Below are 14,218 nucleotides of genomic sequence, written 5' to 3' on the forward strand. Positions count from 1 at the left end.
TGGATCTTTACAACATGCTACAAGGGAACAAAACTATAAAAATTTCCTGGTCCCCAATGGATTAGGCATTTGCTAACAAACTTTAACTTTTCTATCAGCCATTTGCTGCTTTTTTTTTTAAAGCAAAATTGAGCCCTCTTAGGATTAGTTTAAATTTGTCAGAAGAAAAACTGATCTTAAGCAGGATTTTATCATTTTGGGACCTGTAATTTCCTTATCCTCATGAAAACAAAGAAAAGGCTGGCACAAAGCCTAGCTTCCTTTCTGATATCTGACTTGGTTGGCAGATTTAGAAAATACTGCGTTTGGATGTATCTCAACAGCTTTGAAATCATTAGTCAAAACAGACTACTATAACTCATTGATAGGGTCACATTTAGAACATTGCGTATTTAAAAGGACATTGATGTATGACCTAAATTCTTAAGTTATATCGAGGTGTTAGAAGTAAGTTCGTTCCCTTTGAAGAAAGGGGCATAATGACAGATTTTGAAATGCTGAGAGGTGTAGATATTGTAAAAGCAATAAAGTTAAACCGAGTGCAGTGCATGAAGGTGAGAATACAAAAGTAGCATGTTCAAACAAGACTAGGAATTAGAAGTAAAAAAAAAATGCCTGCCATGTAGCAGGCAGATGAAATAGGCATGCTGGTCAAAAAAGTTAACGCGACATTAATTAACTCTTTGAAAAAGAAGCTGGACAAATATTTAGCTAAGAATGAAATTGGTTACAAGGAGAATATTTTACGCATTACGTTACTTGGAACCATGGGATTGTTATCTGTAGAATGCAGTTGGTTACCGTTTGCTCATCTTAGTCAAGGCTATGATGGAAGGAGTCATTTGCCTTGAATTGAGGAGGCGAACAATTAATCAAAGTTCACCTTTTCAGAGAATAGACTTGTACGAATGTTGGGTGTGTACAGGAGAAGACAAGACTATGATGGCTCCATGATTGAACATTCTGTTGCTATGGAACCACACAAAAATATGGTCAATTTGGCACAGTACTGTATCAGACTAAAGTTAATCCTTCTGTGAGAGATTGGGTAGGGAAAAAACTGTTGACCAGAGTAATTCTTGTCAGGCAGTTATCTTGAAGCTTTAGTTCTTCCGTTGACTGTAATGGAGATTCTACTGAAAGAAGAGGAAAAATACCTTACAATGAGAGATTTACAATATAAGAGTTGGTGATTATGGGACTATGCTGTAGAATAATAAAATCTGTGATAGAGCTAGAACAGAGCAAAGTCAAGAGGCTTCAGTGCACCATCCCTTAATAACTTCACATTGGAGCTGTAAATCATTGCAGTTACTCTCATCATTCTTGGATGATAAATGAGACTGAAAATCAAAGGAATTTTCTATTGTCAGTGCTCTCAAATCTCCATGTAGCTGTCTATTATGTGTCAGCTCCCAAATCAAGTTCACAGTTCCAGGGGAAAAAAAAATGGTTATTTGCTCTCCATTCAAAGCACTACAGTTTCCCTCCCTACATTTATAGATATTTAGAAAGAGACTGTTTGGATTCCAATGCAAACTGAGATTTTACCCTGCAGTCATAGTGACAAGAGTATGTTTCCCTTTGATAGAAGTCAGAGCATGATTCAGTTGCTAGCAGGGCACAACCTTCAAATTCAGCCAGACAAAGACAACACAAGAACACAAAGAGCCATTTCAAGAGCTTGATCACTTAAATCAAACAAACCTCAAGAATGAAGGGACGACTATGACAGGTCCTAGCTCCATAGCATTGCCATAGTGATAAGCACACACGGTAATCACAAAACATCCATAGTTAACTCTTATATCTCTTTAAAGCCATAGTTAAAATCTTATATGGCATCTATTCATTCTGACAGTCCGAAAATCACTTAGACATGAGTGATACTCCCTTGCTGGTTGATCTGGCTAAGGTAGTTATTAGTTCAACCATAAAAGACAGTTCCCAATCCCAATCCCTGCTGAGTTAGCTCCGAGCCAGGATGGTAGTACAGAAAATACAATTCAGCTCAATGGCCTCCACTTTATTATTGATTGCTATTTAGTGTACAAGTGTGGCTATTGGATGAACACAGGATCAAGCTTAGCTATTGAATATCCAGCCAACACTAAAACACAAAGAATGGTCATTGAACAAAATATGACAGAAGCCAGAACCTTTAGGACAATAGGAAAGCAAGTCAGAAAGTTGGCAGAAAAAGGAGCAAAAGCAAACTTGTGTTACTAAAATAATTCAGTCTTGGATCAAAATCAACAGGGCAATTGCTCCTAAGATGTTGTTTACCCCGAATCCTAATGACTTGACCATGTACTATAATGGGAGGCCACTTCATTTAAACATTTTTGTGTGGCTCTTAGTGTGTAACGCATTGCATGCTAGAAATCCCACTTGAAACAGGAGATCAGGACATCAGGCATCAACAACAAAGTCAAGGCTGTCACAATCCTGCCCTTTCTTTTTTCTGATAAAGCAGGTGAGGATCTAATTTACCATACAGGATTTGTCAATTTGAAGGCCAAATTGAATGGGTAGGAAAAGGGGTGAATCGAAATGAAGGGGCAGGCCACCAAGGAGCAAAACCTTCCTTCCCCAATGACCTTCACTAAAGTGCCAGCAGGTGCTTAACATCTGGAATACCACTCAAGTGCCCCAGCTACATTATGGAGAGGCTTCCTATTCTGAAAAGAAATGAATCAAGTGCACAGTTCAGAGGAATTTAATGCCTCATCTGGGTATGGGCTGGGAGGTGGAAAGGAACAGGGTGGAGAGTCTGTCGCCTTCCTGGCTCCCTCAAATAATTCCAAGGCAGGGAAGGATGTAATCAGCCTTTCTGCCCCAAAGTCAATTGAGGCCCTTAAGTGTCCAATTAGTAGCCACTTAAGAGCTTCATCCCTGAGTTGAGTTCTAGAGCATGCAGTCCTATTTGGTGAGTAACACTTAGGTGAAATGTACCTGTACCAGTTGGGTCCTGGCATTCCTTCCATCCTGATGAGGGCTTAGACTCCTGAGCTGGCCACAGCCACCTCCTTGCGCAGCATTGGTACCTCGTTGCTCTGCAAGTTCTTCCTCCTCTTCCTCCTTTGCTTCTGATGAACTGTGTCAATCTAGCACCACACCCTCTTCAAAGGCCACTCCGTTTTGAGGGATCAAGTTGAGGAGAGTGCAGCAGACCACAACAATGCATGAGATGCTTTCAGTAGTGTACCGCTGCATGCCACTCGATTGGTCTAAGGCCAGAAACCACATCCTCAGAAGCCTGATTGCCTGCTTGATCTTGGTCCTTGTGAGCAGATAGATTTGATTGGAGCACCTCTGTGCCTCTGTCTCAGAGTCACATAAAGGGGTGAGCAGTCACCTCTTCAAGGGACAGCCACAAAATTTGGGTATGGCATGAAAAGCTGTGGCACTCTGGACTGGCAGAGAATGAAGGCTTCATGACAGCTGTCAGGGTAGCAAGCACACACATGCAGGAAGCTCTTGTTGTGGTCACAGATCAGTTGAATGAATCAGTGACTTGTGAGCTGCAATGGTGTGGTGCCACCAAACTCCGCTGCTGAAGACTGAAATGAGCCAGAGGTGAAGAGCTTCAAGGCTACAGTGACTTTACCAGCTATTGGTAGGGCATGGTGAGCAGTACTTGGAAGTTTGAGGTCTTCCTCACAGGGGCATAAATCTCAGATACCGTTATCTGGACAAGAGCAGTCTACAGCAGGACTGATTTGCTGACATTTCCAGCTAGCTTATTCTTCAGCTGTAGATAAGAAGCTGAGATGCCTTCAGTCCATTCCTGTCCCTCATTCCTCTACAGTGTCCTCCTCATGCCCGGGTCTCTGCATCTCCTCCTGAGGAGGTTGATCTTCATTGCTATTGATTCCTATCTCTGAGCACCTTAACTAAAAGGCCTTTAAAAAGATCTGGCTGAATATTTCAGCAGCAGCAGCCTGGAGAGCAGTAGATAAGGAGAAAAATGCATGGCTCAGTGAACTGACTGTCAGCTCACTTGACTGGATGTATTATGACTGTTTGTGTGCCACGATGGAAGAATGTCACACCAGGACTTGCAGAGGGAAACAAAGAATGGAGCAGGGCATGACACAGATTGAGAAGAAAATGTCACAAATCCACTGAGTTTGACCTGCATGTCCTTCTGGATGAAATGGAATGGAGGGGAAATAGTGTGCTGGAAATCTGCCAAAAATGTCACTCATAGAGGAATTTGGAAATGGCACTGATTTTCAACTTTCTCACCCCCAGGACTGCAGACCAGTGCCAGAAAAAGCTCACTGATTAGGCAAGGGACCCACTCTCTGTTTTCTTGCTTTGGCACCCTGGGCTCCAGCACACTATTCACCCTCTAAAAATAACACTTGTAAGATCAATTAACTAGGTTTCTGACCCAGGATCTTACAGCAAGGCCACCCATTTTCCTTATAATTATTTATGCACACAATACTAAAACATCTTCCACTTTAACAGGGCAAAAACATCTATGCCTCTTTATTCAGCATTTCCAAACTGCTTGGTGCACACTCCTCAATAGCATATTCAATAACATACCTGTTGCAGATAAAATGGTGCACATGCCTGTGATAGGCAGCTGCCTAGAGGGGGCATCACCAACCTGAAACACCTGACAGTCTACAAGGGGCAAGTCATGGAGCTCACGGGGAAAAATGCGGCATTTTGGAAATGGTGAGGATGGGGCCATAATACTAGTGTCAGGTTAGTGTCTGAACAGCAACACGGTTGCCCCTGTAAAGCACCACACAAACACAAACTTCCATTCCTTCCTCAGTCTCCTTAACCCCAAGTCGGATAATGCTCATTCATTTTTATCTTCAATCCTGCTTTGCTGCAGATCAACCACAACAACGAGCGGAACAGGAGGAGGAAGATAAATATGGCGAAGAGAAGCATGAAGAACAGGAACACAGGCACAACTATTTCTCTGTGAACTAGCATGATAATAAGGATGATGAAGAATGAGGCAAAAGCGAACTCCAGCCCAGCTATGAGTTACTGCAGAGACCTCTCCCTGAACCCTATCCACTTCAACCCACCCACTGCATCACTTTGCTCTTCAGTCCCATTCATCAGATCAGATATTTGCACCCAGGAAGTCTTTTATTAATAAGGAACCGGCACTGGATGATTCACAGCATATGGGTCAGCCAGAAGAGTGTATGAGGATGTATCATCCAACAGAGGTTGAAATAAAGGCTTCCCAAGTCTTTGGAGCTGTAGGAGCTGGAACACATGGGGACTTACTTGAATTGAAGGAAGTTTGAGGAACAGCTCGTTTATGTTGCTGTGCAGGCACTGAGGTCAGTTTGAAAGGACCACCAACTGGCAAATGTGGCTCTTGAGATTATAGGTCTCACCTATGGCAACATAGGGAAAGCTTTCACTTCAACGCAGGCCCCAACAGAGCACGTGGCTGCCTCATTGGAATCTGTTTTCTGACTCCCAGCTAAAGAGTGGCCTGGGACCAGTTAATGCCTCCTTCCCCACATGAATATAGATCAAAGCTCTGGTGGCAGAAAACCAGAGTGAATGGTTTGGTTAACTAACAGGATGGATTGGCCAACTAACAGGAGACAGAGAGTTGGGATTAATGGGTCATTTTCAGGTTGGCAAACTATAATGAGTGGAATGCTACAGAGATCAGTACTGGGGCCTCACTGGGACAGACTTTACAAAAATAATGTTGCGAGGAGGATGTAAAGCGTCTGCAAAGGGATCGATAGGTTAAGTGAGTGGGCAAACATTTGGCAGGTGGAGTATAATGTGGAAAAAAATGAGGTTGTCCACTTTGGCAGGAAGGAGAGAAAAGCAGAATATTATTTAAATAGAGAGACTACAGAATGCCGCAGTACAGAGGGACCTGGGTTTCCTTGTACATGAATCACAAAAGATTAGCAAGCAGGTACCGCAAGTAATTAGGAAGGTAAATGGCATGTTGGCCTTTATCACAAGGGCGATGGAGAATACAAGTAGGGAAGCCTTGATGCAACTGTATAGGGTATTGGTGAGACCACATCTGGAGTGCTGCATATAGTTTTGGTCTTCTTCCTTAAGGATGGATATATTTGCAGTTCAGAGAAGGTTCATTAGGCTGATTTCTGGGTTGAAGGATTTGTCTTATGAGGAAAGATTGAGCAAGTTGGGCCTGTACTCATTGGGAGTTTAAAAGAATGAGAGGTGATCACTGAGGGGTTTTGATGGGGTAGTTGATGAGAGGATGTTTCCTCTCATGGGAGAATCTAGAACGAGGGGGCAGAGTTTAAAAATAAGGGATCTCCCATTTCAGGCAGAGATGAGGAGAAATTTATTTTCTCAGAGGGCTGTTAGTCTTTGGAATTCTCTTCCACAGAGAACAGTGGAGGCTGCGTCACTGAATGTATTCAAGGCTGAATTAGATTTTTGATCGACAAGGGAGTTAAGGGTTATGTGGGACAGGCAGGAAAGTGCAGTTAAGGCCAAAATTAGATCAACCATGATCTTATTGAATGGCAGAGCAGGCTTGATGGGCCGAATGGCCTACTCCTGCTCCTACTACTTATGAGCTTATTTTTCTGCCCATTTTCTCTACAAAGGAATGGTTTGCACAGGTTAAACACAGAAAGTGGACAGAATTGTACAATAAACTTACAGTTCAAATGGCTGTCCTGCAGGGGTGTGTTCAACATCATAGCCTGCTTGCCTTAAGACATCAATCACAGTGTTGTTCCCAAGGAAATGACCTGCAACAGAAGACACTGTTTTGTTTATACTGTGCTGCTAGAGTCACCAACACACCTCACCACACAGGAGCAATTTCTGTTCCCTGATAACATAAAAAGTTTTCACAGTTTGCATCAATCAGAGATATATTATTAAAACATTATCATTATGCCTGGCAGCATTTCAAAATGCTACTGTAGGAATGATTTGTTTATATTGAGTTACAAGTGTTGAAAGCAATAAGAGACTATATTTCCACATTCAAAGTTAAACAAGTCAATGTGCAGAACCACTTGAATATTAATTGCCAAAGGATTACTGTAATGCTAGGCCATAGGTAGGACTAGTAGAAGCTCTTGGATTGCTGGGAATTCATACATTTCACAGTAGGTGTAGAGATTCTTCTATACTCAGTACTGTGTCTTAAGGATGGCGGGCTGAAGCTTTGTTAAGTGCAATAACTCTAAACTTGTATAGTAGCAATTGAATGGTAAAGCTCTGAAACTAATGTAGTCAAAAAGTATACTCCAATTTGTTCTGGTGTCTATTCGCACTCTGACATAACTTACAGCACTGGTTTGAAGCAAACCTGAGGTGTTATATTTGCAGTGCAAATGTATCCTTAATCAGATTTAAAATTAAGGATTCACAAACAGCAGAACTTCAAAAATTTAGCTATAACACTTACATTGCTACAGTGGTGGGCTGAGAATTTCTTTCAAAACAGTTACACTGCTGCTGCTGCTTGACAAAGTGTTGCACCTACCAGCAGCCACTACCGTTTCCTGGGTCTGCTCATTTACATTCCTGTTGGTGCAGGCATTTTTGTACTGCTGAAGTAGCTAAACTACCTGGAAACTTTGGTACATCCTTTAACAATAGTTAATCTTGCACCTTTAACAGCAGATTGGGGGACCAACAGGAAGAGAGTCTTTCACTTCACTGGATATTTTAGGAATATTTTTATTGCAACTGTATAGGATTATGACCACTCACGCACCATTAGGTAGAGCAACAAATCAGAGGTGAAGAATGTAGACCTTTAAAACTTCCTAGAACAAACCTGCATTTATTTAGCAGTTTTCACAACTACAGGATATCCCAAAATGCTTTACAACCTATAGTCATTTTTTGGAGTGTAGTCGCTGTTACAATGTAGGACAACATGGCAGCCATCTTGCACACAGCAAAGTCTCACAAACAGCAAAGTGATAATGACAGGATAAACTGTTTTAGTGATGTTGGTTGAGAGATAAATATTGGCCAGAAACTCCCCTGTTCTTCTTCAAATAGTGTCATGGAATCTTTTACATCCCTCTGAGTGGACAAACAAGCCTCGCTTTAATGTCTTGTCTGAATGGTGGCACCTCTGACAATTCAGCATTCCCTCAGTACTGCTCTAAAATGCCAACCTGGATTATGTGTTCAAGTCTCTGGAGCGTAACTTGAATGAATGACCTTCTGACTCAGAGGCAAGAATGCTATCAACTGATCTACAGTTGACAACTGGAGCCTATTGAAGGCAGGCCAAAAAAATTCAAGGGTATGGGTGCCACCTGGATGGAGGCACTGGGTGCCACTAGGGCAGGCAAGTTAATACACTGCATAATTGTCCTTTCTCCATTTACTTCCTTCCCACCCTAAGCACTAGCTCACGCTTCACCTTCATAAAGCAACATTTGCATTACTAACACTTCATATTACTCTCTGGTGAATAGCTCTGTTGCCTACTCAGCTCATCTCATGCAATTACTTACATGCATAACCCTAAAACCCTTCCTCCAGTTTAACAGCCTCATGCCCATACTCCTCTTACTTCCCTTCTCTCCTACCACTTGGCACACTCACCTGCTAACTCCACCCTCATGCACTCTTCCTTCTTGCAAGACAAAATGACACATAATGCCTGGCACAGGAAGGACGTAGGAGGGAGGGCTTCCCAACCTTATGTACCTCAACCCCTTCAAGGAGGAAGTATGGAACTCGTAGGCAGGCTTTCAGTTCTTGCTGTAGGAGTTGGCAAGATCAGTGGCATCTTGTTAGCATCATTACTGACTGCAACCTACATTGTCCCAACACTGGCATGACTTTCCAGCACCAAGTAACCAAAATCTTCCACTCCCTGCTCTGTCTCCTTAATCCAGATGGGGGTAATGCTTATCCATTCTTAACTTCTTTCCTCCTTTTCTGTGGATCCACCACAGCAATGGTGGCACATGGAGAGGATGATGAGTGGAAGCTTATAAATAGGATGATGAGGACCCTGGAACCCAGAAGTCATGGATGTGTGAAAGTGACACATCTCCAGGTAGCAGTATGTGCCACGCTTTCAACTAGCTCCCTTGTATCACCACAACAGTGGAACTAAGATGCATAACAGCAAACTTACATCTTTACACAGGATGCAGGTTAAGCCTTCACTCGGCACAGTAGAAAGGTATGGCTATTACCGTCAACTGAATCTATAACTGAAAATGTAGCATTTATGATAGAGGATTGGATTCAACAGGATTGGACATGTCTGGACTCAGCAGATGCAACAATCTGGGCACACTAAAAAAATCAACTATTCTTTTTCAGTTCAATTTTGCAATGAAAGAGAAGGGCATTTCTGTCGCACAGAACTGAACTGTTTCCCCAGGTCAGAAAATCTAGAGATCTGGATTATCAATAGTAAGGTATCATTTTATTAGCATGTTTGACTCCATTCAAAAAATGACCCTTGGGTGACAAATGGAGAGGCAGTTGAATTTTATTTTAAGGAAGAGTCCAATTTAAAAGAAAACCCTTAATAAATTAACCAAAAGGCACAGTCACCTAACATTTAATGAGTGAAATCATGCACACATAAAGATCTGAAAATACTGAAATTTGATTTATTCTTGGGGATCATGATACTCAATTTCCTATTTTGTATAAAGGAATCATAAAAACATAAGTTAAAGTGTTTGATAAAGTACAATTTAATGATATAAACTGCAATGAAATACATTCACTCACTGTTGCCTTCAACCACTTTTTCTTCCTCTACCTTGTTATCTAAATTTGAATGTTGCCTTAATTTCTGCCTCAACCACTAATCTTAGAAGCAATTTCAACAATTTCTATGAAGAAAATGCCCCTGCTTTCTGTTCCAGAACTCCTATATTTAATTTGAATCAATGGTCTTCTGTTCTAGACTCAACTATTGAAAATCAACTTCTATCTATCCTATCTAATCCTTTAATATTGTAAAAATGTATACCAGATTCACTCCATAATCTGCATTGTTCATTCTTTGTAGTTTTATTTCCTCATGCTAGGTAGCATCCTAGTGATACCCGCTCTAAACCCTCAATATCTAACTGGAGCCCAATATTGCACACAATACTCTAAAAGCAGTTTAATACGGGCTCATCATTGCCTCTTAAGTTTTATATTTTATTTCTCTTGAGGAAAAATCTAGATCCTGTTAGCTTCTTCCACAACCTTGTCAACTCTTTAATGTTGTGCAAACCCGTACCCCCAAATCCCTTTGCTCTTATACAGTGCTGTGCCAACTTCCACTTAGAGTAATGTTGCAGTTATTTTACTTTAACCCAAGTACATCACCTCACGAGCTGACACTGATTTCTATCCAGCATTTTTAGCCATTCCCCCACCTAATAACCTTTTTCAGTTTCTTTTGGTCTTCTAAGAACTATATTTTCTATTTTGGTTTCATTGGAAAGTTTTGGTACCAAGCTCTCTAGGTCTACATCTGACTCACAGATATATTCATATTCAATTGAACAAGGGTTGATCCCCTGGCTTGGCTGTAATTGTAGAGTGGGGGATATGCCAGGCCATGAAGTTACAATTTGTGGTTGTGGTTGTGGCCCCAGAACCTTGTGGGACACCCTGCATAGTTTGAGTTCCCTGTCATTTGGCCTTTCAATTCTGCCACTCTCACCTCTCTGTCCTTAGCTTGCTACATTGTTCGAGAGAAGCTCAACATAAGATTGAGGAAAAGTACCTCATCTTTCCTATGCATGACTCTGGCTGTAACTTAGGCAATAATGACTTGAAACCTTAACCAAAGCTTCCATTTTCTGTCTGGCAGTCATCTCAGTGTCAATGCAGGATGGATGTTTTGATGTTTTTGGTGATTGTGATTGATACTTGGGAGGGCACCTCCAGTAGGAACACTGGTAATGTGATGATAATCATCCTTAGTGTCAACTTGCTTCCTTTCTTCTTCTTCCACAGACTCTTGGGCCACTAGAGTCCAAAATGTCTTGTCGGTATTTCTTCATCTACCCCAGCACCTTTAACTATTTGCACACTCTCTGTTTTCTTGTATTATGTTTTTTATTTCTTCGGTTTCTCTAAAATCTCCTTTTGTCTCTGACTAATATACATTTGCCACTTACATCTAAGCACCTCACAGATCATAATTCTTCTTCTGCTGTGCTTGTTAATTTTAATTCCCCTTCCCATCCCCCTTCACTTGTTATGTTCTTTTTTCAGTGCTATTCATCTTTAACATTTCTAAGTCCAGCGGATGGGTTTAAGGCTGAAATGTGGATTATTAGTTTTCTACAGTTGTCCCTGACCTGCTAAGTACTTCCAGCTTTTTCTATTTTTATTTTTCGAAATGGGTATGCTGGCTGATTACAGAGCATCAGTGTATTGACAGTGTCGGTCGGAGTGACCACCGCACAGTCCTTGTGGAGACGAAGTCCCATCTTCATACCCTCCATCATATTGTGTGGCACCACCACCGTGCTAAATGGGATAGATTTTGAACAGATCCAGCAACTCAAGACTTGGCATCCATGAGGTGCAGTGGGCCATTGGCACCAGCAGAATTGTACACAACCACAAATTGTAACTTCATGGCCTGGCATATCCCCCACTCTACCATTACAGCCAAGCCAGGGGATCAACCCTTGTTCAATGAATAGTGCAGGAAGGTCTGCCAGGAGCAGCACCAGGCATACCTAAAAATGAGTTGTCAACATAGTGCGGGTACAATTCAGGACAATTAAACAACTCACTAGAGGAGGAGGCTCCACAAATACCCCATGCACAATGATGGGGGAGCCGTGAACATCAGTGTAAAAGATAAGGCTGAAGTATTTGCTACAAGCTTCAGTGAGAAGTGTTGAGTGAATGATCCATCTCAGCCTACTATGGAAGTTCCCAGCATCACAGATGCCAGTTTTCAGCCAAGATGATTCACTCCACATGATATCAAGAAATGGCTGAAGGCATTGGATACTGCAAAGGCTATGGGCCCTGACAATATTCCAGCAATAGTACTGATGACCTGTGCTCCAGAACTTGTCGCACCCCTAGCCAAGCTGTTCTAGTACAGCTACAACACTGGCATCTACTCAGCAATGTGGAAAATTGCCCAGATATGCCTTGTACACAAAAAGCAGAACAAATCCAACCCAGCCAATTACTGCCCCGTCAATCTATGTTCAATCTTCAGTAAAATGATGGAAGGGGCCATCAGCAATGCTATCAAGCGGCAATAACCTGCCCAGCTTGTGTTTCGCCAGGGCACGCAGCTCCTGACCTCATTACAGTCTTGGTTCAAACATGGGCAAAAGGGCTGAACTCAAGAGCTGAGCTCAGAATGACTGCTCTTGACATCAAGACAGCATTTGACTGAGTGTGGCATCAAGGAGGCCTGGCAAAACTGGAGTCAATGGGAATCAGGGGGAAAACTCTTTGCTGGTTGGAGTCATACCAAGCACAAAGAAAGATGGCTATGGTTGTCAGAGATCAAACATCTCATGTCCAGGACATCACTGCAGGTATTCCTCAGGGTAGTGTCTTAAGGCCCAACCATCTTCAGCTGCTTCATCAATGACCTTCCTTCCACCACAAGGTTAGAAGCGAGGATGTTCACTGATGATTGCACCATGTTTAACACCATTCGTGACTCCTCAGATACTGAAGCAGTCCATGTCCAAATGTGGCAAGATGTGCACAATATGCAGGCAAAGGCTGACAAGTGGCAAGTAACATTCACACCACACAAGTGCCAGGCAATGAACATCTCCAACAAGACAGAATCCAACCATCTCCCCTTGAGATTCAATGGCATTACCAATGCTGAGTCTCCACTATCAATATGCTGGGGGTTACCATTGACCAGAAGCTGAACTGGAGTAGCATATAAATACTGTGGCTACAAGAGAGGATCAGAGGCTAGGAATCTTGCAACGAGTAACTCACCTCCTGACTCCTCAAAGTCTGTCGATCATTTACAAGTCAGTAGTGTGATGAAATATTGTCCACTGGATGAGTGCAGCTCCAACAACACTCAAGAAGATTGACACCCGCTTGATTGGCATCCCATCCACAAACATTCACACCCTCCACCACCAGTGCACAGTAGTAGCAGTGTGTACCATCTACAAGATGCGCTGCAGAAACTCACCAAGGCTCCTTAGTCAGCACCTTCCAAACCCACAACCACTACCTTCCAGAAGGAGAAGGGCAGTAGGCACATGGGAACACCACCACCTATAAGTTCCCCTCCAAGCCATTCACCATCCTGATTGGAAATATGTTGCCATTCTTTCACTGTTGCTGGATCAAAATCCTGGAACTCCCTCCCTAGCAGCACTGTTGGCGTACCTATCACACATGGACTGCAACGGTTCAAGAAGGCAGCTCACAACCACCTTCTCAAGGGCAATTAGGGATGGACAATAAATGCTGGCCTATCCAGTGACACCCACATCCCATGAATGAATTAAAAAAAGCACTGAAGCCAATTGCAGTGCTTCAGTCAATGATCCAATAAGTTTAGCTAATATTCTAATCAGTTAATGCCACCTTAATGCACTATAACAGCTGACTGCCAGTAAATACATTATCATTGTAGTGGGCTTGCAATCTCCATTTATGTTACCAACAAAATATAATTTCAAAAATAGAATCTTCAGATATGATTCAGACTTCTTAATTTTTTAAATTGTTTAACTGTTATTTCTACATTAAAAAAGGTGAGTGATATTTTTCTTGAACAAATGTTCCTTATGCACAAGAGTAGCTATCCCGAAGTAAGTCAGCTGATCATCTTACAAACTATTGTATCACTATTACTTCATATGTATAGAGACCAGAATCTTTAGTATAGGTCAATTTGCTCCCACAAATGCCTATTTGTTCCAACCATGATAACTCATTCCCAGTGAAGAAGTAAAAGGTATATGTGTGTCTGAGCATGGTTGCATGCATTTTTGCAGTATCAAAAAAAGAGACAAAAAAAGAGCGAAAGAGCACACTCTCAGCTCAGGGAATCCCCACCCCCCCCACCCCCACCCTGCCTGAACAGGGAGCACATAGCGCTTCCGTGTGGACGTCATGCTCAGCAGGCCTTAATTAGCCCGCCCACATAATATGGCGGCGCGCCCCCATTTGGGGGTGTCGATTAGAGGCATGCCTCCACGCACCCGCCCTTAAACTTCCCCCCAACGGGGGGGGGGAAATTCTGCCCATAGTATGATGG

General features: G+C 42.3%; 1 protein-coding gene across 2 annotated transcripts in view; it reads right to left on the reverse strand.

Annotated features, from left to right (window-relative positions):
* trabd2b (TraB domain containing 2B) overlaps positions 1-14,218 on the reverse strand; it is a 472,589-nt gene that overhangs the window by 82,403 nt on the left and 375,968 nt on the right. For both annotated transcript variants that reach the window (XM_041208660.1, XM_041208659.1), the window contains one exon: positions 6,656-6,746. In XM_041208660.1, coding sequence (XP_041064594.1) covers positions 6,656-6,746 — 91 coding nt within the window. The remainder of the gene's footprint in view (positions 1-6,655; positions 6,747-14,218) is intronic.

The sequence above is a fragment of the Carcharodon carcharias genome, chromosome 16 (genome assembly GCF_017639515.1).
Source record: "Carcharodon carcharias isolate sCarCar2 chromosome 16, sCarCar2.pri, whole genome shotgun sequence".
In the NCBI taxonomy this organism is placed as follows: domain Eukaryota; kingdom Metazoa; phylum Chordata; class Chondrichthyes; order Lamniformes; family Lamnidae; genus Carcharodon; species Carcharodon carcharias.